The 27,780-nt window shown below is 50.3% G+C and overlaps 1 protein-coding gene across 3 annotated transcripts; it reads right to left on the bottom strand.

Annotated features, from left to right (window-relative positions):
* Positions 1-62: 62 nt before the first annotated feature.
* OPRD1 (opioid receptor delta 1) lies at positions 63-27,765 on the bottom strand. Of its 3 annotated transcripts, XM_078849404.1 has the most exons (4): positions 27,530-27,561; positions 4,358-4,699; positions 3,050-3,060; positions 63-641 (listed from the first exon to the last, which is right to left on the bottom strand). In XM_078849404.1, exons 1-4 carry the CDS (start codon positions 27,544-27,546, stop codon positions 109-111), a joined length of 903 nt encoding a protein of 300 aa, XP_078705530.1. In that variant the 5' UTR covers positions 27,547-27,561; the 3' UTR covers positions 63-108. The 3 variants fall into 3 exon arrangements, with proteins under 3 accessions (XP_078705530.1, XP_073173650.2, XP_078705529.1); XM_073317549.2 differs by lacking the exon at positions 3,050-3,060 and having other exon boundaries at positions 4,350-4,699; positions 27,530-27,765; XM_078849403.1 differs by lacking the exon at positions 3,050-3,060 and having other exon boundaries at positions 63-645; positions 4,351-4,699.
* Positions 27,766-27,780: the final 15 nt, after the last annotated feature.

Genomic DNA, 27,780 nt, shown 5'->3' on the forward strand with positions numbered 1-27,780 from the left:
CTCCAGCCACCTCCACTAGAATTCTGTGGTGGTGACCTGAGTCACCTCCGAGAACAGTTCCTCCCTTCTGCGGCCACGGGAGCCCCGCTGGTGGCTGTCCATGTCTAGTCATGCTGGCTTATTGAGGGCTTCGGAAGGGGTGCAGGTGGAGACGCGCTCCCGGGTGGTGTTTCTCGCTCGGGAGAAGCTGTTTTGCTCGATCCGGGACCGGAAGGGCAGGCAGAACTCCCGGAAGCACCTCTTGAAGTTCTCGTCCAGGAAGGCATAGAGGACAGGGTTGAGGCTGCTGTTGGTGTAACCCAGGGCAATGCAGAAGTGCAAGCTGGCCACCACGTAGGGGTTCTTCTTATCTATGTCCACCAGCGTCCAGACGATGACGAAGATGTGGATGGGCGTCCAGCAGATGATGAAGGCCGCTACCACGACCAGCACCATGCGGGTGATGCGACGCAGATTGCGGTCCTTCTCCTTGGAGCCCGAGAGAAGGCGGACGCTCTTGAGGCGTAGGATCATGAGCCCATAGCAGATGGTGATGACCAGGATGGGCACCATGAAGGCGAAGATGAACACGCAGATCTTGGTCACCGTGTCCCAGTACATGGCGGGATCAGGGAATTGGAGCATGCAGAGCACGATCCCATCTGCAGGGGAGAGAGGGTAAGGGAGAGTGGTGGATAGGTGGGAGAGAGAGCCAGAGCCAGAGGAATACCCCCGTAATCAGCTGCCCCAGGTGTGCATTTACAGCCCCCTCTGCTTATTAAAACGGCATAGGCAAGGAACTCCTAATGTATTCCCGTATTTCTACATCAACATAATTAAATACTCCTAACAGTTTAGCACCAAGGGGGATCACATCTGCAGGATAATTGGAACTGCAGTTGAATTCAACAGGCCTAATTTGCACCAGAGTAGGAGCCTACTTTTGCATACAATAGGCCTTATTTGCATGCTGTCTCCCATTGTATTCAAATGATTAGACTGTCTCAGAGTTGCCACCCCCACAATCCTCCATGCAGCCCACCGGGCACCCTTTTTCAGCAGACAGCTCTGTCTGTGTGCGTGCAGCTTCCAACCTTGGCATCTGTCAGTTTCCAAACAGATCCAGCTAAATTCCTAACATTTGCTCTTGGTTTGATTTAATGCTGGCTAAACAGAGTGCTTCAGAGATGGAGAAAAGGAGGACTTGTGGCACCTTAGAGACTAACAAATTTATTTGAGCATAAGCTTTCGTGAGCTACAGCTCACTTCATCGGATGCATGCAGTGGAAAATACAGTGGGGAGATTTATATATGCAGAGAACATGAAACAATGGGTGTTATCATATACACTGTAATGAGAGTGATCAGGTAAGGTGAGCTATTATCAGCAGGAGAACGGGGGGTCGGGGGGGGAATAACCTTTTGTAGTGATAATCAAGGTGGGCCATTTCCAGCAGTTGACAAGAACGTGTGAGGAACAGTGTGTGTGTGTGGGGGGGGGGGGGGGGGAAGAAATAAACATGGGGAAATAGTTTTACTTTGTGTAATGACACATCCACTCCCAGTCTTTATTCAAGCCTAAGTTAATTGTATCCAGTTTGCAAATTAATTCCAGTTCAGCAGGTTTCAGAGTAGCAGCCATGTTAGTCTGTATTTGCAAAAAGAAAAGGAGGACTTGTGGCACCTTAGAGACTAACAAATTTATTTGAGCATAAGCTTTTGTGAGCTACAGCTCACTTCATCAGATGCATTCAGCAGTCTCTTGTTGGAGTCTGTTTTTGAAGTTTTTTTGTTGAAGAATTGCCACTTTTAGGTCTGTGATCAAGTGATCAAAGAGAGTGAAGTGTTCTCCGACTGGATGAGATGGAGAGTTGCCTAGTGGTTAGTGCTGGTGACTTGGTGTGATGCTGTCTACCCAGGTGTCAGCTCAGGACAGGGCTGCAGGCTAATTCACTCATATGCTAATAGAAATCCAAGGAGCGTCAAAAGGTATTGTAATGTAATCAGGCCAGTTCACTTGTGTGTTAGTTTAGTTCAAAGGAACTGTTAATAGTATTGTCTTCACTTATCTATAACCTGTGGATTACTTCATGTATATCCCTGAAATTACCTAGCTCAAAAGTGTGTTAGTGTTAAGATGAGAAAGTACTTGATCTGTACTAAATTTGTTAGTCTCTAAGGTGCCACAAGTACTCCTTTTCTTTTACTTGATCTGTAACCTTCCTGAAAACTAACAAAGGATCGTTGTTTGCAATTACAACTGGGGCTTTCCAAAACTCTTGCCACTGACACATTTAATGGCCGGGAAAAAGTTTTTTAATGAGATCTGGGTACAGAACCAAAGACCCAGATCCAAACCCCTGCTCCAAACTTCAGGGTGGGTCTGGTCTGAGTTTTGGAGTGCTACATTTCACCTATCGGTGCCTCAGTTTCCTCATCCGTAAAATCAGTCTAACACTATTTACCTGTCTCATGCTACACTGTAAGGGATAATTAATGTTTGTAAAGCATACATAGATTGCGGGCTCTTGGGGGCAGGGGTCACCTTTTCGTTTGATGTATGTACAGCACCTTGCACAGTGGGACCTTTATACTGAGTTAGGGCTTCTGGGCCTTGCTGCTGTTCAAATTATAAATGGCTTGAGATTCTTAAACAGAAGCCTCTATGGATGTGTAATGATAAAGCCCTTCCTCTGATCACAAATCCGTTCTTAGAGTCAGCTACTCTGAAAGGCCTCCAGGCCCCATTCAGTTGCGGAGGTTACTGAGACTGCCAGTTGTAACACCGATCCCTGTGATGCAGATGCCTGTGTTCTGAAAATGGGGCCAAGGACTCATTGCAGGGAAGCTGCCAAATGGACACTGATGGCGACATCCCACTACCAACCAGCCTGCTCTAGATCAGAACTAATCACCTTCGCTAAGAGACAGGGCAGGAGAGGAACCACTGGGAGATCGAGGGCATTAAAACAGCCATGTAAGGGAGGTGGGATGGTTTTGGGGGGAACTGAGGCATTCAGTGATCTGCATGGGGGGGGAGTCTGGGGCAAAGCCAAGAATGGAAGCCAGCACTTTTTTGTCCTAGCCCAAAGCCTTAACTGCACCATCCCTCCCCTCTAGCCTGCAGCTCTCTGAAGCTGCATCTACCTGCATGTCTTACACGTATCCCCAGCTAACACGGTATAGACAGCAGCGTGAACAGGGAGACCCTGGTTAGGTGAGTAGAGTACAGACATGCCAGAGCCCTAGGGTGCGTACCCCGAATGGCTTGCTACACGCCCACGCAGCACCTCCTCCAGCTACACTGCTCTTTTCAGCACTAAAAAGGACGGGAGGACTTGTGGCACCTTGGAGACTAACCAATTTATTAGAGCATGAGCTTTCGTGAGCTACAGCTCACTTCATCGGATGCTTTCAGTGGAAAATGCATTCAGTGGGGAGATTTTATATACGCAGAGAACATGAAACAATGGGTGTTACCATACACACTGTAACCAGAGTGATCAGGAAAGGTGAGCTATTACCAGGAGAAGAGCGGGGCGGGGGGGGGAGGCAGAGGGGGAGGGGATGGGGGGGTCCTTTTGTAGTGATAATCAAGGTGGGCCATTTCCAGCAGTTGACAAGAACAGTAGGAGGGGAAATAAACAAGGGGAAACAGTTTTACTTATGGAGTATAGTATCCGATTGCCTCCCTGCAGCCGGCGTCTTTCCCTACCACAGGGAAAAGGCTCTGGGAGCTCCGGGTTGCTGGATTCTTTCGCCACTGCCTCTCCCCGGCCAGAGCCTTCTACTGCTGCGTTATAGCTACACCCCGCAGCCTCTTTCTCACTGTGGTGCAGAGCCGCCACAAGTGTAGATGAGGCCTGAGACTCAGTCAGGGGTGAAAGTAACTTAAAGGGCTTACTGGTACTCAGGAGTCCTGAGCAGCGGAGCATGGCCTCAACCAGAAGAGGTGTGGCCAGGCCCTTTAAATCAAAATTTAAAGGTCCCAGGGCTCTGGCTGCGGCTGGGAGCCCCGGGGCCTTTAAATCACCCCCAGAGCTACCAGCTGCAGAGGCGGCTGGGAGCCCCGGGCCCTTTAAAGCGCCCTCCAAGCCCCGCTGCCGGAGCCCCTGGGGTAGCAGTGGCAGGGCTCCAGCGGCGTTTTAAAGAGCCTGGGGCTCCGGCCACTGCGGGGAGCCCTGGGGCCCTTTAAAGCGCCAGCCTGGGGAACCCGGTCCGGTCCAGCAAGGCATACTGGCTCTTGCCGGTATGCCGTACTGGCTTACTTTGACCTCGGTGTCAGTCCTCCTGTTACAGGAGGGTTGATTGGCGCTGGCATACGCTCCAGTCAATGGATCGCAGGGCCAGAAAGGGCCATGTTCACTTGCCTTTTGACTTGGTCACAGCCAAGATCATGATGGGCACGCCAATCACAGAGGAGAGGACCCAGATGCAGACGTTGATGATCTTGGCTTTGGCTGGGGTGCGGAAGTCCAGAGCCTTGACTGGGTGGCACACGGCAATGTAGCGATCCACGCTCATCATGGTCAGCGTGAAGATGCTGGTGAACATGTTGTAGTAGTCGATGGAGAGGACCACCTTGCAGAGCAGCTCCCCGAAGGGCCAGGTCTCCATCAGGTATTTGGCACTCTGGAAGGGCAGCGTGCTCGTCGCCAGGGCGTCTGCAAGGGCCAGGTTGAAGATGTAAATGTTGGTGGCCGTTTTCATCTTGGTGTATCTGAGGGCACAAAGTGAAGGACAGATGTTAAAGTGCATCAGAGTTTTATTCAGTGTCAAGGGGAGATGGGTGCTGGGTGGAGACTAACTAAGGCCCAGACCCTCAAAGGTATTTAGGTATTGAAACCAATGGGATTAAGACCCCTAAATACTGTTGAGCGCAGGTACCAACTTTCTTCTTTCCAGACGGCTGCTCCACCCCCAACTCTGCCCCAAGGTCCTGCCTCCACTCCGCCCCTTGCCTCAAGGCCCCACCCTTGCTCCGCCTCTTCCTGCCCCCACTCCGCCCCCTCCCCTGAGCATGCCCCACCCTCGCTCCGCCTCTTACCGCTCCTGCTCCCCTTTCTCCCCCACCATGCCTCCCACCCACCAGGGCTGGAGCTGTGAAATTGACAAGAAAGCTGGCTCACAAGCCAGGCTGCTGCCCGGCCTCCACTCCAAGCCAGGCTGCCACCCAGGCTGCTGCAAACCCTACTGCCCCCTGCCAGGAGCAGGGCAGCCGACTGAACTCCGGGTGTGGCTCTCCCAGCCGGAGGCAAGAAACCCCAGCAGGCCTGGGGATCTGCGTGGAGCTGAGATCCCTGGCTCTCAGTCCTCCACACTTCAGGCGGTGGAACCACTCCTGGTGAGGATGCGTACCACTGACAGACGGACGGTAGCGTGGACATGAGCCACCTCAGTAATTAATGCGAGAAAGTCGCAGCGCTGTGAATGGCCAGTGTAGACAAGAGGTAACATAGGTCGATTTGTCTTTGGAATGTAGACTGTGAAAAAACACCCCCCTGGGTGCAGCAGGTTTCAGCGCTGTAAAGCGCCCGTTTAGACAGTGCACCAGCGCTGGGAGCTGCTCCTGGAGGTGGTGTTTTTAGAGCGCTGGACGAGCTGTCTCCCAGCGCTGCACCGCGACTACACAAGCCACATTAAAGCACTGCTACGGCAGCCAGCGTAGACTAGCCCATAGCCTTAAACACGTGCTTAAGTGGTTTCCTTAAAATTACACCCATGCTTAGGTACTTGGCTGAATTGGGGCTCTAATTAGGAAAAGAGTAGAATAAAGTTCAGACCCTGCCGAGGTTCTAATCCCATTAGCTGAACAAGGAGGTAGTAATCATTTCTGTAGCTAGATTGGAGAGAAAACCTATTGCTTTGAGAATTCAAAGGAAGATGAGGTAATAAGACATGAAAAGTCTTTCAGACAAGGCCTCGTTTCAAATTAAACCAATTTAATCTATCTCTGCAGCTAGAGAAGCAGTTAGGCAACCTTCTTCATATGGCTGGCTGCTTTTCTTTCTTTCTTTCTTTCTTTCTTTCTTTCTTTCTTTCTTTCTTTCTTTCTTTCTTTCTTTCTTTCTTTCTTTCTTTCTTTCTACTCAGTTTTGTTTTCTATCAGGTTGCTTGCAGAAATCCATTCAGCTACCTAAGGGAACTAGCGTGCTGAAATATCATGATTAATAATATTTCTTTGAATTGTAGCTTTTTTCCCCTCAGCTTCCCCAAAGACTTTACAAACTTTATATAATGGAGCCCAGAACAACATGATTATTAGAACCATTTTAGAGCAGGTAAATGGAGGCATTCAGGGACACATTTCCAGAAGAGCTCTGGGCCAGGTTTTCCCTGTGTATAGCAGCTCCTACTGTGACACTTACAGCTAGCTTTTCAGAAGTGCTCAGCACTCAATGTGCACCTGACATGCTGATGTCTTTTGACTGTCTGCTTATTGAGATGCCAGAATAATTTAGCTGCTTATTTCAAACCACTGTTCAGGATGTCTAAAATCTGGGTATTTATTTAGATGCCTAAATGGGAGCTGAGCTCTTCTGAAAATCTGGCCCAAGAGATTAAGCAGTTTATACAAAATCAATACAGCCAATGGCTAGCAGGTCCTGGAAAAGAGCTCAAGAGTTTTGCCTTCTCACTGTATTCTGCACTAACCATTAAGACGCTCCTTCCTGTTTGCAGAATGTTTCAATGCATATTAAACATGTAGAAACAAATGCAATTAGCTATTTTCATAAAGGCACTAGGAATGAGGTCCTGGGTCCCTCATGAAACATTGAGAATGTTCAGAACATGAATTAAATTAATTTTTTTCCTTTTGCCCTTTAAATGATGGGATCCCACCCTCAGAAGGTCTAAAAGGCCGCATTCCTGCATGAGTCAAAATCTAGAACCCTGAATATTCTAAAGGGTTCCAAGGTCTTCAGGGTTCTGAACTGTGGAATCTATGAAGCTCCCAGCATTCATAAAGATCTACGGGCATAGCCCCAGTCTGGTCTTGGCCAAGTGTTCTTGACTTTGGAATTCGCTTCCCCAGTTGGTTGGAGTGCTGCGGAGTCTGTCCACCACAGGGGCATGCTGCAAACCAGACCTGCTTGAAGTGGAGAAGAGGTGTGATCGGTGTTCGGTTCTGATGACTGCCCAGGAAGGGGGTCATCACAGCCTTGGGAGGTGTTGTGGTCAGTCATGAGCCGGACCATGAAAATTGAGTTTTATGGACAGGTAGGCACCAGAGGCTTAGGCAGGGTCTGCTGTGTATGTTATGCTGCATGATTTGTCCTGGCACCTGAGAACCAGGTGGTCCAGGGTAGTAGGAGTGGAATGAAAGGCACAGTACGTGGTAGCATCTTGCCCTTCCTGCTTCAAAGTAACAATGGGTCTCCTGCCTTTTCTGATTAGTGATGTGCACCACAGCCTAGGGACTGACTGGCGGCCAGGCCCCGTCATGTGGTGCAGGTCTGGTATCTGGGTACCCTCCTGCTGCAAAGACACACCAGAAGGAAGTAACTCCCTACACACTCTTCCCTAGTGAACTTGACCTTGTGGCTGGCCCAAGCCTGGAGTGCAAGAGTTGGCCCGTGATCCTGACCCCTTTTCAATGGAGTCAGCCACAATCTTAGCCCTTACTCTCCCTGAATGCAAGTGTGATCACCCTCTGGGTGGGAGCAGGATTTGAACCCAGTACCATTCACAATAAAAGCATGGCCCCTCTGCTTTGTGAGCTACAGAAGTAACTCAGTAAGCTGGTTGCAGTAGTAGGTTGTTATATGGACCAACCCTAGAGATGGACATGGCACCCACTGTGCCAGTGTGTTACACATGGAGGGCATCAGCAACCCCTTAAATGAGTGGCAGAGCTCATGCTCTAGCCTTTGCTCCCCTACAGCCTCCAGGGGAATTCTGGGTGAGTCAGCTGGGAGTGCCCACCACACTGTGCCAGCCCCGTCCCACCAACACGCAGCCCAACCCTCATCTGCAGAACCCCTGGAGCTCCCCCGCTCCCCATGCAATTCCAACCATGCCCTCCAGTCTTGACCTACAACCCCCACCCAGCTATCCCAGATCTGGGCTTCCTGCACATAGAGCTCAGCCCTGCCCTGCAGCACCCTCTGCTTTTCCAGTCTGACGTGGCCAGTTGCTGGCAGCCACGATCTGTCCCTAACTGGGCACTTTATCGGGAGCTCTGTGGATTTAGTTAGTGTAAAATCTATTGCTCAGCGAGCACGTTGCTGACTGCAGCATTGCGTTAGCCGCATGCTGAAAGAGAAGAGGCTGTGTTCCCTCCAATATTCATGGCTTGGAAATCCTCTCACAGTCCCCGGGCGCAGCTTCGGCGCTTAGCAGGAGTTTATGGCGCTGCCTGCGACTGCTAAACACCAGAGATCCCTGCAGACGCTCTTCCTGAGGAGATTAAGTGTCATTTAGGTTTTGATCTATGGTTGGCTGAGCATGCGGGCAGAGCAAAAGAAACCTTTCCTTGGCTAAATGCCAGCCACGGGCCTCTGGTCATGGAGAAATTATTATTCCAAGATGATGGTTCCTTTGTAATGGAAACACACTGTTCTCACACTAAATTGTAACGGGGGGGTGGGGGTGGGGAAATGGGCTGTGTAGTCTCTCACCTCGCTCCCCTTTCGTCAGACTCTTTCTGCGGAGGGCTGTAGGTACATTATTGAGCCTCCTTTCTCCAAACAGAAAAAGATCCGCTTGCGTGCTGTGGTGGAGGGGGAGCCCCTACTGTGTTCTCCCCTCGGAAAGTCGTTCCTTAATTCTGAGCGCTCCTCACCCACGTTCAAAGCGCAGAACCCATGTTAACTGGTTAATCTCCACAACGCCCCTGCTGGGCAGGGATGATGATGGTGATTAATAACTAATATTACCAGGGCTGTCCCTACCAATTATGGTGCGCTACACAGCCCGAGCACCATCTGCACCCCCCACGGAGGGTCTGGGCTGCACTCAAGGCCTTTAGGGCCAGGGAGGCAGGATCTGTGGGGGGGCCGCTTTGGGGGGCACCACAGGCCCAGAGCAGCTCAGGGGATTAGTGGGGGCCCGGCGCCGGCAGCAGAACGACCCAACCCCAGCCTGCTCCGCTTCCCCCCATCCCAGCCGTGTTGCTCGGGTTGGGGGTGTTGGGGAAAAGACTGCCCCTCCGCACTCATTTGCAGTGGGAAGCGGAGGGACACGGTTGGGAGCTGGCAGAGTGGAGCGGATTGGGGCCGGGTTGCTTCGCTTCCCACTGCTGCCTGTGAGTGTGGGGTCGGGCCCGACCCCTGCTGCTGGCGCAGGCCCCCTGGTAATCCTCCGGGCTGCATCCATCACTGGGGGAGAGGCTTGGGGGAAAGAGGTGGAATGGGGGCGGGCCAGGGGCGAAGACTAAGAGGTGGGGCAGAGGGAGTTGTCCCTAGGAATGGCCCAGCCCCTTGCAGTGCGTGCAGCCCGTGGGGGGTAGCCGGGGGATAGGGCTGGCCACCGGAGCTCGTGCTGCCATGTATGCAGCATGCAGCTGCCTAGGGCACCATGAAATTTGGGGCAATTTGGGCCACAGGTGCGTATTCTGCATATGCCTAGGGACGGCCCTGAATATTACTGTCGTGCCTAGAAGCCATAGCCAAGATGAGGGCCCTATTGTGCTCGCCCTTGTGTGTACACTTAATGAGAGAGTCCAAAGGGCTTCTGATCTAAAGAGGCACATCCCAGAGGAAGTGTCATTGGTGTTCGCATCACCTCTGCTTCCCAGCTGGAGAACTCAGGCCTGGGAAGATTAGGCAACTTGCCCAAGGTCACATGGGAAGTCTGGCAGAGCCAGGAGCAGATCCCATGACACAACCTGGAGGTGCTCTTTCCTCTTCTCGAGCAGCCAGTGCTCCCCCTTGCAGGTGGGCCGAACTGCTGAAGTTACACATAGGAGCCATATGACTTGCTCACCGTCCACAGAGGCAGGGCAGCAGAAGAGCCAGGATCAGATCTCAGGCAGACCAAGAGCACAGCCTGCTAATTGGACAACTAGACCACACTGCCACGCTAGCCAACCCTTGAAACAGAGTGGGGGTGGAGGGTGCAAGAACACAAAACACCCTGGTCACCTTACCACCAGGCCCACCACTCCCTTAGTATGGATGGCGAAGTACCTGTGCATAGGGAAAGGAGATTAGATTCCCCAGTGGAGTGGCAGGTAGATTATTCCATTCACTTCACCTTTAACCCTCTCTGTGTCCGGTATATGCCCTGAGCTACCATGTGTCCCACCTCCTCTTGATCTGTGCATGACCCCAGGCCATGCAAGTCATTTCATATCTTTAAAAGATAATGGCCTGGCGGGGTACCTGGAAGCAGCAGACTCCCTCTGACAAAATTTGTTAGTCTCTAAGGTGCCACAAGTACTCCTTTCCTCTGACATTGGTAAAGTACAAGGACTAAAGGTTGGGTGCCCCATTGTTTTCAAGAGGGGGAAAATGAATGTGACTTTGTTAGGTGGGATAGAAGAAACATGGCTCTTCCTAAGCCTACCGTGGAGTTGCTGTATAGGGAAGAATCACAAAGTAGCCTTCATGTCTATTCAAACCCAAGATGACAAACAGTTAAGGGAGAGATAAAACAGGAGCCTAAACCATCTTCCAGCCAGGAGTCGCTTTCAAGCCAGTGCAAAGCACAACTCTTCAGCAGGCTTCCTCGTTGTGCTGGGCTGACATAAAGCTGGCCTCGCTAATTAAACACAAGTGCAAGCTACAAAGCTAGAACATTAATATCGCTTCTGTCGTCTCATGTACAAACCCATCCTTGCCCCCAGACTGAGAGATGCCTGGTTCTGTGACATTCAATCCCACATGTACCTTCCCCAATTTCACCCAGAGTTACCCCAGCAATGAATTTGGTCCCAAGTGTTCTCATTAACCCTCATGTACTAGGTGTGGAGACAACTAACCCTTTGGTTAAAAAAATATGCAAAGCACTTAAAACAAGGACACGGCCGCACATCCACCCAATTAAAGTGTAGGGGTGAGCCGCAAATCAGACCAAAAGGAGAAACCGCCATGATCAATAGGATAGTCAAAGCACAGAAAAGACTCAAAGCAGGGGCATGGGCCATATTCCTACCCCAGAGGGCTGGATAATCCAGTCAGGGGTTCTCCTCTGATCCCCCAGATGGAAAGCACAACCAGTCTGCATTTATGAGAGGGGCACACATACACTGCTCCAGCTGCTAAACCAGCCGGGCTAACGAGGCAGTGAATCGGCAGTGGATTGAAGTGTGAGAATGAAACAGACTTTAGGCCTGGGAAAAAGGGAACAGAAAGGCTGCAGAATCCCACAGGAAGGAGGAAAGCAAACCAGTGGATGTTTTGTCACCATTAAAGCCTCAGGCTTGCCCAGAGACAGGGAAAAAGCTAAGCGTCCCCCCCAGAAGTGGTCCCTCCTGGTTAGAGTGAAAGGTTAGCGGCAAAGTGGGAGGAAGGATTCTTGCATGGCTTGTGCCTGTTCTTACAGGTAAATAACGAAAGGGCTTCAGGTGAGCCCACCCCGGAATGGCAGTTCTAAAAGTTACCTTTGGTCTAAAATGCAGTGACTTAAAAACTAGCAGGGCCTGGTTCTGGCCACCTCTGCCCTGAGTGGCCGTTTACCCCTGTGCAACGTTGGGGTAAAATGCTAGCACCCTGAGTGCGAAAGAAAGAGATCCAGCTGAGGATCTGTCCCACTTCGCTCAGCTCTGCTCTCTCGCACGCCAATGTCAATCAGGGGTAAGTCCAAGGAAGCCACTGGCTCTGCACTGGTCAGGCTAGGGTTACCAAGAGCATTATGGGATGGCACCATGGTCCACCCTTCCCTTGCTTGCTGGTGTGTGAGTGGGAGTACTCCCTTTTCCCGCAGGATATGCTGTGCTGCAGTGGACTAAAGCAGCAAGTTCCCACCTTGTTGTCTGGCGAGTAAAGTATTTGTCTTTGTTGATCTAAGCAAGCTCTTTACAAAGCTAGTGCACATGAGGGCAGAGGTTTGGCTTTGCTTTGTTTCCTCTCTTTGCACCGTGTGGAGGGTACAGCGCTTCTTTCCCAGTAGCTGATGCGGGTCAACTCCTAGGCAACACCGTTGGGGCGCTGTTTATTCTGGAGGCAGGGAGGGCTGGTGGATAGAGCGCTGGGGTGGGACTCAGGAGGCGTGGCTGTGTTAGTGGGAAAAGCGCTAGATAAGAGCCAGGTAGGCTGGTTATTTTGAAAATCGGGCTCCAGCTGTGAGTGCCCAGCCCTTGAGAATCTGGCCCCATGTGACCTCCCCCAGGGTCACACAGACAATCTGAGGGAGAGATGGAAACTGAAGCTAGAATCAACAAAGACTATCCTGTCTCTCTAGCCATGCCAACAGTGGGCGGTCAGGAACATTTTTGATCTAGGACACCAGGGCAAACTTCTATCTGTATCTAGGTACCACATGAATCCAGACAAGTTGAAAGCTGCTGTTTACACATTCCCAAGGTGTTTGGAGATGCCTATAAACACCTGTCTTAGTTTCCTCTATCTATGTGTTAATTATTGTTTCTTGTTCAGCGTTATTTAGCTCATTACCTGGCGATCAATGTAACTCTGCAAATTGCAAGCACCTTCATAGAATCATAGAATCATAGAATATCAGGGTTGGAAGGGACCCCTGAAGGTCATCTAGTCCAACCCCCTGCTCAAAGCAGGACCAATTCCCAATTAAATCATCCCAGCCAGGGCTTTGTCAAGCCTGACCTTAAAAACCTCTAAGGAAGGAGATTCTACCACCTCCCTAGGTAACGCATTCCAGTGTTTCACCACCCTCTTAGTGAAAAAGTTTTTCCTAATATCCAATCTAAACCTCCCCCACTGCAACTTGAGACCATTACTCCTCGTTCTGTCATCTGCTACCATTGAGAACAGTCTAGAGCCATCCTCTTTGGAACCCCCTTTCAGGTAGTTGAAAGCAGCTATCAAATCCCCCCTCATTCTTCTCTTCTGCAGGCTAAACAATCCCAGCTCCCTCAGCCTCTCCTCATAACTCATGTGTTCCAGTCCCCTAATCATTTTTGTTGCCCTTCGCTGGACTCTCTCCAATTTATCCACATCCTTCTTGAAGTGTGGGGCCCAAAACTGGACACAGTACTCTAGATGAGGCCTCACCAATGTCGAATAGAGGGGAACGATCACGTCCCTCGATCTGCTCGCTATGCCCCTACTTATACATCCCAAAATGCCACTGGCCTTCTTGGCAACAAGGGCACACTGCTGACTCATATCCAGCTTCTCGTCCACTGTCACCCCTAGGTCCTTTTCCGCAGAACTGCTGCCTAGCCATTCGGTCCCTAGTCTGTAGCTGTGCATTGGGTTCTTCCGTCCTAAGTGCAGGACCCTGCACTTATCCTTATTGAACCTCATCAGATTTCTTTTGGCCCAATCCTCCAATTTGTCTAGGTCCTTCTGTATCCTATCCCTCCCCTCCAGCGTATCTACCACTCCTCCCAGTTTAGTATCATCCGCAAATTTGCTGAGAGTGCAATCCACACCATCCTCCAGATCATTTATGAAGATATTGAACAAAACCGGCCCCAGGACCGACCCTTGGGGTACTCCACTTGATACCGGCTGCCAACTAGACATGGAGCCATTGATCACTACCCGTTGAGCCCGACAATCTAGCCAGCTTTCTACCCACCTTGTAGTGCATCCATCCAGCCCATATTTCCTTAACTTGCTGACAAGAATACTGTGGGAGACCGTGTCAAAAGCTTTGCTAAAGTCAAGAAACAATACATCCACTGCTTTCCCTTCATCCACAGAACCAGTAATCTCATCATAGAAGGCGATTAGATTAGTCAGGCATGGCCTTCCCTTGTGTTCCATGCTGGCTGTTCCTGATCACTTTCCTCTCATGCAAGTGCTTCAAGATTGATTCTTTGAGAATCAACCTTGCGAAACACTCTAGGCCAAACTCAGCTCTGGTGTAAGCAGGTCCAACAGAGCCCCGCCCAATTATACCAGCAGCAAAACTGTCCCCGCGGGAAGGGAGCATAGATAGGCACTTATGCCTTCTGCATGTGCAGGTGGGAGCTGTGGGCATGTTTGACTGCAGCACCCCGCTCCAAAACTTTCATGGGTTGTTGAACTTAAATGCCAGGACGGTGGCAAAACTGGTCTTATGAATATGCACAGCTAGGTACATGGATTTTCATACATTATCTGGGAGCAAATCCTGCCATGGCCTGCCCGGCTCTATCCAGACAGCCACACAGTAGTTCCATTCAAGTCAGGGGGAGCCAAGATTTTGGGGGGTTCACACCCCCTGTGTGGTGCCGAGTTTCACACCATCACATGGGGAGGGATCAAGTGGAGGTGAGGCCTGGGCCAGGCTGGAGGAGCGGCTGTTCTATAGATTCTCCCACCCTCCCCCTGCAGAAGAGCTGGGTTTGGGTCATAGCAGCGACTTCATGGCTGTACAGCTCTGTGGTCTCTGGAAAGCGCAGGATTCTGTGCGTCTCCCCAGGGTCCAGGCCGTCCATATGGGCCAGGTGCAGGGGAGTGGATTCGCCTCCTTCATGATTGCTGCTTCCTTTGGGGTCAATGCTTTTCTACCAGGCATGCCCAGTGGCATCTCCCGTACCTGCACTAACTGGCCTGTCTGACTCCCCCGTGACTTTGGGGACCATGAGCCCACTGAGGCTGTGTTCAAGGAGCCCTTTGGCCAGTCCTGCAGCACAATCACTGGGTGGGAGACTTAAACGGCTTAGCTGACTCCCTCAGAACAGCAGCCCCTGTCGCAAGACGACAAGCACGTTCTCTCAACGTTCTCTTTGCCACCAGGGATTTAAAGCTGGTGAACTGGCTTAGCTGGTGAACTGGCTTAGTCACTTGTCAGACTCAAAGCCCCCACCCAATGACAGAAGACGGTCTGCAGCGAAGGCCGTGGGACCACCCACAAGGAGAAGTTTTCATGACATGGAGGAGGATGTGAAGCCTTGATTATTGCTGGGGTGAAACAAGAATGGGGTGAACAAGGAGGTTTTAGGGAAATAATTTCAGGCTGACCCACTGCGTTCTCTTAAAATCACAGTCAGATTCACAAGGATGCTGATTCTCATCCCCAGAATATGCTAAACCCGAGACTCTGTGCACACTGCGACCTGGGAATCGTGGTAGGGGAAGGAGCGTGGGTAGCTAATACAGATATGGCCTGACTTTCAAAGGAGCTGAGCACCTGCAGCTCCCATTGACTTCCATGGCTTGCCGAGTATCTTTGCAAACTGGGCCATTAGTGTCCTCACCAGTATTTAAAGCCTCTTGTCAGAGCGCCCTGCTTAAGGGGAGGCAGGATTTGAACGTGGGTTTGCACATAGTTTGGCTGCAGTGCGGACGTGGTGTTCCAGGGTTTTCAGCAGGTCTGGGTTGGTCAGCACTTCCAGGATGCACAGCCCAGCCGTGGCCCTGTTAGTCCTAGCACAGAGGTCACTGCCAAACTAGGAGTGAAAGGCAGAAGTGGTTTGAAGGCTTTACACATTACAAATAAACACGCTCGGGGCTTCTTGTAAGCCCGGGCTCCGCAGACACACACAGTCTTTGAATTCACAGGCAAGTGTTCAGGTAAAGGCAAACTCTGGGCCGAGCAACTGGTCTGTTCCCTTCTGAGCCTGCTCCCGCTCCAATTAGAGGCAACCAGAACTTTGCTTCTGCTGGGAGCTGGATGGAGCCCTAGGGATGTCTTTGGGGCGGGGGGTGGGAGTGAGGGGGGCAGAATGAATTCTCCCCCAAAGGCTGCGGAGGAGCAGTGGAGTCAGATGTCCCTGCTGCGTCCATGTCCCTATTGCACAGGGGGAATGCTGATGGACGGGTGAGTTGCCTTGCACCAGCCTCCCTCTGTAGTGTTGGGGTGCAGAATTTGCTCCCCAGTGCTAGCCGCAGTGGCTCACAAGAGTTCTACCAGGGACAGTGTGTCTTCACCACATGGTTCTAGACTCAGAGCTGCTTCCTTAGCCGTGGGATACAATGGACTTAATAATCAAGGGGCCAGATTCTCAGCTGCTGTAAATCAGCATATGTCTGTTGAAGTCAATAGATCAGCCCTGATTTACACTGGCTGGGGATCTGTCTTAGCCAGGATCACGCTGGGCTTCTAGCCCATTACTCTTTTGTTTTTCTGCAGCCCCATAAAATCCAGCTTTATGATCTTGTCCCTTTCCCTAATTAGCTTATAAATGTCAATTCTCTAGTTCATAAGAGAAAATAAGATTGGACTGATCCTGGTTTCCAGCCACTGAGAATCCCTTCCCCTTGCTTAATGATTTCAGCTGCTAAGAGGTTTAATGGACTTTGGCACTGCTCTTGAACCGTTTATCGTAATGAAGCGATACTGACGCGATTATTTCCCATGCGCACCCGCGCCGGGATGGAGAGCTGGACGCTGAAGGGCAAGGAGGAGACACTCTCCTTCCCACACAATTGCCTAATGAGGAGAGGGGGTTCCATGCGTTGGAAGAGCCAGGTTGGAAGGGAACCCCAGCACAGCTGGTATCTCTAGTTCTCCAGCTAAGGTCCCACCAGAGCATGAGTTTCAGATTTGATCTTATACCTGACACAGCCCTGCAACATCCTGTGAAATTATTACTAGGAGAATTACGGTAGCTTCTACAGGCCCTGATGAAAATCTCTGCTCATTTGTGCTGGGCACAGTCTGTACGTGTCGTAAGAGACAGCGTCCTGGCCTCAAAGAGCTTGCAGTCCAAATAGACCTGGCAGACAAAGGATAGGAGAGGGGAAGTATTCTTATACCCATTTTACAGATGGGAAACTGAGGCACAAGGAGACGATGTATCAGAAAATGAGGTGCGGCAGGTCAGGCCTAGTGATTGGAACAATGGCAGTCGGTCCTAGGGGTCAGAGCTAAGACTCAGAGCTGGAAACAGGAGTCAAGAGCAGGCTGAGACCTGTGGATTCTGTCCCCACTACCAGGGAGAGGAGAGTTCCAAGTCATGAAGTGACATGTGGCAGACTGAGCTGCTCTTTTCTCCTGTGAGGCTTATATACCTGCCCTGAGAGTCACCAGACCAGCTCCTGGCTTGTGGATTGGCTGGAGCATAGCACAGGACTGATTCAGCACCACGGGGTGGCTTAATCAGGTGCTAGTTCAAGGATGACATATCACCACACGTGAAGTAACCTGTCCAGGGATGGAGTTTGCGGCACAGTCAGGAACTGAACCTGGATTTATTGATCTCTGGTACCAGTCGGGCCCCTTATCCCTGTTGTACCAATAGGGAGCTGAGTCCTGTCTACACGACGCTCATCTCTATGGTATCTGAGCCCCTCCAATGGCTATGTTCTCTTTCTCCCCCTTCCTTGACACCAAGAAGCAGGCTCAGGGTTTGTTTGGTTATGGACTGAGGGCACTCATCTGGGTTAAGAGGGTAGGTTTTTCGCTTGGCTGTGGATGGGGTGGGACTAACTGCGTCCTTCTCCTACTCTGCGTCTGTTCTACGGTCATCTCCAGTTCAGTGTTGCTGTAGCCGTGTTGATCCCAAGATATTAGAGAGACACAAGCTCTGTGGAGCTCAGAAGCTCGTCTCTTTCACCAACAGAAGTTGGTCCAACAAAAGATAGTCCCTCCTGCACCTTGTCTCTCTAATCTCCAGTTTAGTTCATTCTCCTGCCAGAGGTTGTCCCTGGACTCCCTGCTGAAGGGAGGTTTCTCTGAACAGAAGTTCTGGAGGTGAGGCTGCCCTCCACCAACACATCTCTGAGGCTACGTCTACACTTAAACCACTAGAGCAGCGGTAGGGCTTCAGGGTAGACACTCACTACTGCAGTGGCCCCCAAACTGTGGGGCGCGCCCCAAAGGAAGGTTCAGGGGGGCATGTGGTGGGGCCTGGGCCAGCCCCCACAGGGGGCGTGGAGTGAGCGCCATGCTTCCAGCCCAGCTCCACTCCCAACCCCATTCAGCCCCCAAGCCTGCTCCGCCTCCAGGCCAGATCCGCCCCTAGCTGCATCTCCGCTCTGACCCCAGCCCAGCTCTGCCTCTAGCCCCAGTTCTACCCCCCGCTCTACCTTGTTCTGCCCAAGCTCCGCTCCTGAAACCTTTTCTAAACAGTTAGTTGGAGGCGTTACAAACCCTCGAACGCCCGGATGGGGTTAAAAGAGAAACACTGCCAGGAACTTCACTGCGGATCTGAGAATTCCACCTCTACAACACACACGTTCTCTTAGCAAATTGGGCATCAGGCACTCGTAGAGGAAACACATGGCTCCTGCAGGAGTGGAAGTCGCCAAGATTAATTTTCTGCCATTATATCAGACAGTGCCATTACGTGCTGGGCATTCGCAGGGGCAGTTATGCTGCTGCCGGGTTCTTTCAAGGGGTATTTTAAAGATCTGACGTCAGGACAACGGTCATGGCAAAAACGCAGAACGAAAAAGGCCAAGGGTGCTCCCGTTAGAATTGACTGATTTGGCTAGAAGCCCATGGGCACGTGTCACACAGCTCCAGCTTCCCCCTGTGCATTTCTCTGATCTTGGGCAAGAATCACTTATCAAAGGACCTTTTGGGCTCCACTTTCGAATGAGGGCCCCTGGATTCTGCACTTGGCAGAGATGTTCCTTTCCTCTGTGCGATCCACTTTGGGCAAGATCCCTGGGTCAGTTCTAGTGGCAGAGGGCAACAGCTCAGTGGGAGCTTTGTACCCCAGGTTGACCCAGTGCCTTTTGGACCCCTCAGGCTGCATGGCTGCCTCCCCACCCTTGCAGCTCTGCTCACTAGCCCAGGGTGGGAGGGATCTGCCAGGGACCTGCTGACCACCCTACAAATCCCCAGCCTGGGACTCTACCGCCACCAGTGGCACTAGACAGGAGTTGTCGTTGTGCTGCGGAGATGCCAGGACTAAGGTGCTCCATCCCCTGCGAGGGTACGTAAACGAGGAGAGCCCTTGTACTCTGTCCCCCCTGCTGGGGCAGCCAGGCCTAGGATCCCAGCACAGTCCTGCCCCCTGGATTTAAGGACTGGGAGGAAGAGGGTGGGGGTGAGGAGGAGGTGGGTGCCAGGCCCCTCCCGCAGCGGCCTCACCTGGGCTGAGACAGGGACAGTGGTTCTGGGAGAGCAACCAAGGCACAAGCCTTAGTGACTCTTGCTACATTCTCTCACATGGTCCAGCATGTGCCCTGGCCTCCTTCCTGTCATTGGCTTATCTCTGCTGGCCAGCCTGGGCCTAGGTCCTGGCCTCCCTGCTTCCTGAGCTTCGTGCATCTGTGAAAAAGGCGGGAGGGGCTCTTTTCACCTTCCTGCTGCCCTTCTTCCTGCCCCCTGCCCCCCCCACTCGTCTGCACAGGCCTGCAGGATCGTCCCCCAGCCCCCCTTAGTCAGCTTTGAAGTGAGCTTTGAATGTGAATGGCATGCTGGGCGCAGTTTTAGCACCCTATCCTGCATGGATGCGTGGCATTCCCTTTGAAATCAACAGGCGAGTCCCAGGTACAGCATTGGCTCTATCCTGCCCTCAGCTCCCACACTGTAAATCTGGAGTGATGCCCAAGGCTGGATTACCCAGTAGGCAGACTAAGCACGTTCTTAGGGCACCAGCAAAGCAGGGGGCACCAAAAAAATGAGATTTTTTTTTTTGGAAAAACTTTGATATTTCAAAAAAAGCATTGAAGTAGTCATCATGGGAAAAATCAGAACTTTGTTAGACTTCCTTACACTCCACTCCACACTCTTCCCCCGTTTTTCTGTTCTCTTTTTATTACTTATCCCCACCTAAACCGGGGGGGCATCCTACTAACGCAGATCGAAATAATGCGAGGAAATCAGATCCTGTCATTTATAATATTCCTCAACTTGAAAAGCCACACTGGTGAAGAAATGGCAAATCAAATACTGCATTATCTGTGCCAAGTTTGCAAAATAGATTTCTCAAAGTGCAGAGGTCAATCTTATGACAATGCTGCCAACATGTCAGGGCGTTAGCAAGGAATGCAGAAGAAGCTTTTAGAACCGAAGAAATATGCCATATTCACTCCATGTGCTGCACACTCCCTCAGTCTTGTTGGCCGCAGTGCTGCTGATTGTTGTCCGGTGGCAGTGAGTTCTTTGTGTCTCAACAGTCCAGTTACTTTATACATTTTTCTCTGCCTCAACACACTGATGGGCAGTTCTTGAAACATATTTGGGCAATGATCATGTGTTGAACTCTCTTTCTAATACTCGCTGGGAGGCACGTGCAGTGGCAACAAGTGCAATTCTGGAGTCCTACTCGAAGATTGTGGCTGCATTAGAAAGTCCAGCTGAAGACCAATCACAAAAGGGAGAAACTATACGAGAGGCAGAAAACATTGCCAGCAAGATGGAAGAACTAGAGTTTGTATTCATGTTGACCATGTAGAATGAAATTTTACAACACTTTTACCACACAAGTCAAGCTCTCCAAGAAAAAGAATTGGATTCGATAACATGTGCAGACCCCTGTCAATCATTAGCAGACCACTTTGAAGACCTATCAAAAGATATCTTGCCTGATACTAACTACAAAGAAGCCCAGTCCCGCAAGCGAATCAGGAAAAAACAAGCAAATGACAGCAGTGCAACAGAAACAGCATTGAATCCTAGAGACAAATTTTCTCGTATCTACTTACTGTGCTATAATTGGTACACTTGAAGCTCATATGAAGAGAAGAGGTGAAGTGTACAAAGAAGTATCAAGTAGATTTTCTTTTCTAAATGATATGGACTTATCTGACGAACAACATTCACAGGGTTCCCAAAAGCTAGATGACTCATACCCTGTTGACTTGAACATGAAGTACGGCAGTTTGCGCAAAGTTTAATGAATCAGGAAAAATAAAATCCAGTCACATTGATCTTCATGACACAATATTGAAAGAGGGAATACAACGTGTATTTCCAAATGTGGAGACAGCACGACGGATTTGTCTAACATTGATGATGACTAACTGCTCTGCAGAACTCTCTTTTTCTCAGCTGAAAAGAATAAAAAACCCTCAGAAAACAACAATGTGCCAGGACAGGCTTGATTCACTTTCCCTAGTGTGTATAGAAGCAGACATGCTTCGTCGAGTCAGCTTCAATGAACGTATCCAGAATTTTGCAATCAGAAAATCTAGAAAGAAGCTATTTTAATTTCAGCATACATGTAAGTTTTGTGTCATTTCGAAAAATAAAATTTTATTTTACGGTATAGTATTGTTTTTATTTTGAATTACATATGGGGGGGGGACCATAATCTTTTCAATGCTTAGGGCCTCTAAAGGTCTTAATCCGGCCCTGGTGATGCCATTGATTTAAGTGGAATGTAGCGGGGTGGCTACCCTGCTCCTAAAATAGAAGAGGTTAAAAGCAGCCCTGGAGAGGGCTGTGGCTGGGGATGGCTCATTGGGGAAGCAGCCGCAGCTGGGCCATGCCCCAATCAGGCCACCAGCTGGCCTGTATAAAAAGGCTGTGAGCCAGGGGCCCAGGAGTCTCTCTCCAGGCCGTGTGAGAGCAGGGCCTGGATGACAGGGTACTGAGGGTGGTGCAGTGCTGGGGAAGGAGCAGGCTGAGTGGGGTGCTCCAGGCTGGCAACTCCCCAGGCTGTAAGGCCTGGTCCAAGGCCCACAGAGGTACTGGGAGGCAGAGGAAGGCAACAGGTCTGAACCCCCTTGCCTATGATGAGTGGCCTTTACACTGCAGTCTGCCCCAGAGAGCGGGGGCTTGGTGATGACTGGCAGTAGCCCAGACTGAGGCAAGGTGAGGATAGGGGGCTAGGGGTCCCCCAGGAAGGGGAGACCCAGAGGCAGAGTGTGGGGGTGCTGCCAGGGGGCAGAACCCAGAGAAAGGGGCACTGGGGTCTGTGAGGGACACAGGGGCCAGAGCTGTGCGGATAACTGGCTTGCAGAGGGCGCTCTGCACTGGAAAGAGCTAATGCCCCAATGACCAGCAGGAGGTGCTGCAGGGGCAAGTCTGCTCCTGTACATGGAGCCACTTCACTTGTGCAACTGAAAGCAGAATATGGCCCAGGGTGGTACAGGGTTGGGTCCATGCTTTTTACTTTTGGGACAGATTCCCAGCCCACGGGGGTCTTTGCATTTGCAGCTGGTTTCAGCACATGGGCTGGGACTGGGGGAGAAAAGGAAGCTGCTCCTCAGAAAAAACGTGTGTGAAATTCGATAAGTGCATTGTGTCGCTCCTCTGTGCAAAGCACTTTCAGAGCCTCGGACTGAAGGTGCTGTAGAATGGGCAATTGGTTATTTCATATGGATTAAATCGATTAGGGTCTCGGACCACTGGTCATTAGCCCACAGCAATAGGCTCCAGATATGACCCTAGACAGATCTTTAAGCTTTAGAGGTCGCGGGTAACAATTAGGTTACTTAATGGGTTAAATCCGAATGGATTTTTAAAGAGCCCTTCTGGACAATTCTTTCCTGATCCAGCTTCAGGTATCTAAAGAGCCAGTAACATGCATCCTTCACAATGACACTGCATGGTTTTGATGTTTTAATTTGCTTGTCGGTATGGGCCTGATGCAAAGCCTGCTGGAGTCAGTGGAAAATCCCCCCCAGACTTTGGATCAGGCCCGGTTTGATCTGCTAGTCACACAGTCTGCCCTCCACGCACCCAGCCAGCTCGTGAGGGTTGCAAAGGTTAAAAACACATGACGGAAGCAGCCTAAAGATTATACAGGCACTGATGCACACCTTTGTGTTATTTTACTTGCTAGGATGCTGCAGAGAACATACTATGATAGCTAATGTTTGAGCAGTTTAACCATACTGTACTTTACCTCAAGAGTCGAGGCTTCATAGTGCTGTACATTCTCCTACTCCAGCCCCCTCAAACTAATCAGTAAAGGTCCAATCTTGTAAAGGCTACTGTCAAAGCCAAAGGGGAGTGTTTCAATTGATTGCAATGAGCTTTGGATCAGACCCAGCCTGCTCCCATTGAAGTCAATGTGAGCTGTGTCAATGATGCAGAATCAGGTCCTAAAAAATCCTTTTCAGGTCTATATCTGAGACAGGGTAGGGAGGGGGGAATCCTGCACTGACCTATTTGATTTCACTACAGAATGAAAACCTCCCTATAAAGGGGCCTGTTTGGATTGCGATTCCCATTGAGTTCAATGGGAGCAGAATTGGGCAGGATGGATCATGCACAGATCATTCAGTTTCTTCCAGCCCTGATGCAGTCTGTGTTTTGTGGGGTAACTTACTTCATGTGAGTCACACCATTTATTTCCTGCACAACCAAAGCCAGGCTGGAACAACCTGGTGTGCTGGTTGCTATGTACCGAATGTGCTGGCAGAGGAAAATTGAAAATAGCGAAAAGTTGGGATTTTGATGAGGTTTATTCAATCTTGCCCTGTTGCGCTAAATTCCTGTGAACTTGCCTTTTGGCGCCGCACGCGAGAGTGTGGTTCTGCTGCCCTGCCAATGGCCAGATTGGGGAATTGGTATATTTCGTGTCTGGGGCTGAAAACCAGAGATTTCACAATAGCCACTTAGGCCACAACAAAGGGAATCATTAACCTCCTGGAACTTGGCAGCTTTCATTCATTGCCATTCATCAGCAGGATGAGCCCTTCAGACAAACGGAGTGGTGGGATGAAAGGGGAGCAAGAGGGTTTCTTTTTCCAACCCACGCTCCAGACAAATCTTTGCTAATTTCTGCAGCTGCGGTGGAAATTGTAAATCAAAGCAATGTAGAATAAAGCTGCCATTTTACAACAGCACACATAATAAACAGTTTATTTAGTTCCTACCTCTGATTGCTACCCATCATTAGCCTCTTATGTGCGTGTTATGATGTTGATAACAACACTTAGACCATTTTTTTCCTTGAGACTCTCAAAGCATGTCACAGACATTGACTGGAGCTGCACAGTGTTCTGTGATGTCGGCACCATTGCCCCATTTTGCAAATGGATAAAAAAGTGGGGCATCCTGGACCTGATTTTCAGAGGTGCCTGAGAATATTCAGCTGCAGGGGGGGCTCAGCACCAGAAAACCAGGCCCTTAGAGTTGAAGGGCAACCCTTTCAAGGACCAGCTTTTCAGATATTTAACTCCTCCCGGGCACCTCTCTGTATCTTTGTGCACCTAAGTACCTTTGAAAATTTGGCCCTCAGTGTCGTAGGGACCTAAGTCCCAATATAGGCTTCGAAGTCCCTTAGGCACTTTTGAAAATTATGCTCTAAGTTACCCGTCGAGGTTATCCAAGACTGAGTCCCAGTCCCAATCAAAGGCCTGGTTATACTGGAGTTGGCGACTGAGCAATGATGACAGGCTTGTAGGTCTTTCACATTGCAACTGAAAAATGCACAGTGAAAGTTTCAAGCGGATGGCTGCCTCTTAAATCTGAGGCAATGTTGCCTCAGGGTCTGAAGATGTGGGTTCTAGTCCCAGTTCTGCCACTGAATCACTGTGTGACCACGGGCAAATAATTTCACCTCTCCATACTTCAGTTTCCCTACCTGTAAAATGGGGATAATACTTACTTTGGTAAAGTGCTTTGAGATCCACAGATGAAAAACCCTATATAAGAGCAAAGTACACAACTCACGACCCGCCAGGTTCTAAATGTGTGAAACTGACTGGAGACGGTGCTGGATTTATCTACTAAAATATACTGAGTTTTCTATAACCTCAGGGCCAGATGCTGCTACCTGAGCCCTGAAGAGTGAGATATTTTCAGTGAGACCAATGGAGTAAGGGCATCAGCATCTGGCCCCAAGTTTGATGATTCTGCATGCCCAGTATCAATAATTTAGAGGCATCACCCAGGAAGTGCTGGTAGGTTTGTGTGGGAGAGAAGTAAATTTGGTACCAGAGGAGTGACAGCCCCAGTGATCCGGTGCAGTGAGGGTTATGGTGAGCAGTGGGGGGTACAGAAAGAACATGGCTTTTGTTTTAAGCACACTGTCTACCATCCTACAGAACAAACAGTTGATGACAGAATTGCTGTCTTGAGTAAAGGAACTTCTAAGCTCCCTATGCCAAGGCAGCGGGATTATTGTCCTTGCCCTTCCAACAGGAGTTAGAAACCTAGAGTGAAGGCATTCATTTTTGTGGCTACAGCCCCTTGTGCTCTTGAGCCAACACAGACTGTTGTAAGAGAATAGACAGGGAGTCAGCATTACGGTGTGGACATCCAGGAGTCCCCAGAACTCCTGATCCTTGTGACAGATCAGGAGTGAGGGTGTGCTATGAGACTGATGGGAAGATGAATGAGAACTGTGAAGAACGTGATCTCAAAAGAGATTCTACAGGCTAAGGGCCAGATCCTCAGGTGGTGTAAACAGGTGTGATTCCACTGAAAGCCACTGCAGATACACCAACAGCAGCTGAGGATCTGGCCCTACATTTCCAGGGCCCAATTTGCTCTGAATTCTAGTGAGCCAGGCTAAGGGCCTGATCCAGAGCTCACTGAAAGCAATGAAAAGACTCCCATTGCCATTGGTGGGCTTTGGATCAGGCTCCTACATGGGAAAAGCACAGCTATTCACCTGTTATAGCAAGCAACAGCACGTCTCTATTCAGGTAATATTAGACTGTACCCGAGGCCAGAATCATTAGGCTGAGATCTGCGGTGATCAGAGGGACTGTCCACTGATAAGGAAAATCTCCATTCAGTTATCTGTAGGGTGTTTTAGTCGCTAACTGCAATCTACAGCCAGGGCACTCAGCCTAGCTGTGAGACTCAGTCACTTGAGGAGGATTCTGAAATTCACTGCATGAATTCCCTGCTAACAAAGCTAGGCATTGTATGTTTCATGTGTGTCAAAAATAACAAGGAAAAACACATGGGCACCTTGCTTATTTCCAGGTTGTGCATAGACACACGTGAACGGTGACTCATAGCCTCTAGGCTAACAATGCGTTTATGAGCTCGGGCTGTGTCAGCTTTTCATGGGTGGGAAATAAATATGCCCACTGGTCCAGACCCTCAGCGTAGTTCCATTGACTTCAATGGAGCGACGCTAGTTTACACCAGCTGAGGATTTGAGCCCTCCGCCCTCTCTTCTTAATCACCAGTGAAGCTTTCAACACGCAGATACACCGGACATGGTTCTTATGCAGAGCTCCTTCTGCAACTTTAAGATGTGAGAACAACTGATTTGATCCCATTGACATCTGATGGCACTGATTCGGGAGGGTTGGTTTTTACAGCAGGACATTAGGATTGCACTGACAGTCGGCTAACCTCCAGCCATCACCTTTTCCGAAATGCAGCATGGTCAGCTTTAGACCTTGGGTTGTGAACAGCTTTCAGCACCAACACTGTATGAATCACAGCTAGGAACTAAAGGGACTTGCAGCGTTTGGAACCAGTTACATTAGTGGTTCTGTCTTCTCCCCTTACCTTCCTTCCCCTCCACGGACACACACACTGTCACACACACAAGTGTTTTTTCATTCGCACACAATACTCTGTTGCTTTACAGACATACACACAGTGCTCCAAAAAAAGAACAGGAGGACTTGTGGCCCCTGAGAGACGAACCAATTTATCTGAGCATAAGCTTTCGTGAGCTACAGCTTAGTCTCTCAGGGGCCACAAGTCCTCCTTTTCTTTTTGCGGACACAGACTAACAGGGCTGCTACTCTGAACACAGTGCTCTGTTACACACACACATACACAAATTGTGGCTTCGCTCTCATATGCAATACTAGTTTTCACATACATCCCACCATACTCCAATATGTAGGTTTTATACATCCACCCACAAATGCTTACACAACATTCTGTACACACACACCCCGCCCCCCCCGTTCTGTTCCCACACAAATGCACGCACAACATTTTGTACCCACACAAATGCTCACACAACATTCTGAACACACAGAACATTCTGTACACACACGCTCCCAACATTCTGTACACACAAACACAACATTCTGCTCACACAAACCCAACATTCTGTACACACAAACACAACATTCTGCACACACAAACACAACATTCTGCTCACACAAACCCAACATTCTGCTCACACAAACACAACATTCTGCACACACAAACCCAACATTCTGCTCACACAAACACAACATTCTGCTCACACAAACCCAACATTCTGCACACACAAACACAACATTCTGTACACACGCTCCCAACATTCTGCTCACACAAACACAACATTCTGCACACACAAACCCAACATTCTGCTCACACAAACACAACATTCTGCTCACACAAACCCAACATTCTGCACACACAAACACAACATTCTGCTCACACAAACACAACATTCTGCTCACACAAACCCAACATTCTGTACACACAAACACAACATTCTGCTCACACAAACACAACATTCTGCACACACAAACCCAACATTCTGCTCACACAAACACAACATTCTGCTCACACAAACACAACATTCTGCTCACACACATGCTCACACCCCCCATTCTGCACACAAGCACCCCCCCCCCACACACACACAATATCCCGTCCCATTACACCTACGCTGGCTTCTGGACAGCCTGCCCCGGCTTGTCACCTAGTGCCCCCCCCCGGAGCCGTGCAGGTGACCCCCCCACACACCTGGCCCAGGTGGGAGCCCTGCCCGTACCTGACGATGCCGTACATGACCAGGATGTTCCCCAGCAGCCCCACCACGCACACCACGGAGTAGAGGGCGGTGATGGCGATGGCGATGGCGATGGAGGTGGGGTCCTTGGCCGCGGGCAGCCCCGTGTGGTTGAAGCTCTGGTTGGGGCAGGGACCCCAGGGCGAGGCGCGCAGGCGGCTGCCGTTGGAGAAGAATTCGGCGTCGGCTTCAGCCCCGGGCAGTGTGGACAGCTCCATGGCGGGGCGAAGCGG

This window comes from Lepidochelys kempii, chromosome 19 (genome assembly GCF_965140285.1).
Source record: "Lepidochelys kempii isolate rLepKem1 chromosome 19, rLepKem1.hap1, whole genome shotgun sequence".
Taxonomy (NCBI): Eukaryota; Metazoa; Chordata; order Testudines; family Cheloniidae; genus Lepidochelys; species Lepidochelys kempii.

What these genes read in the sequence shown, in the direction of transcription:
- OPRD1 (XM_073317549.2), bottom strand. Translation starts at nt 27,765, where the DNA reads ATGGAGCTGTCCACACTGCCCGGGGCTGAAGCCGACGCCGAATTCTTC. An exon ending in GTCATGTACGGCATCGTCAG is followed by an intron (nt 4,700 to 27,529) that starts GTACGGGCAGGG and finishes TTGTGCCCTCAG; the next exon opens with ATACACCAAGATGAAAACGG. An exon ending in GGCTGTGACCAAGTCAAAAG is followed by an intron (nt 642 to 4,349) that starts GCAAGTGAACAT and finishes TCTCCCCTGCAG; the next exon opens with ATGGGATCGTGCTCTGCATG.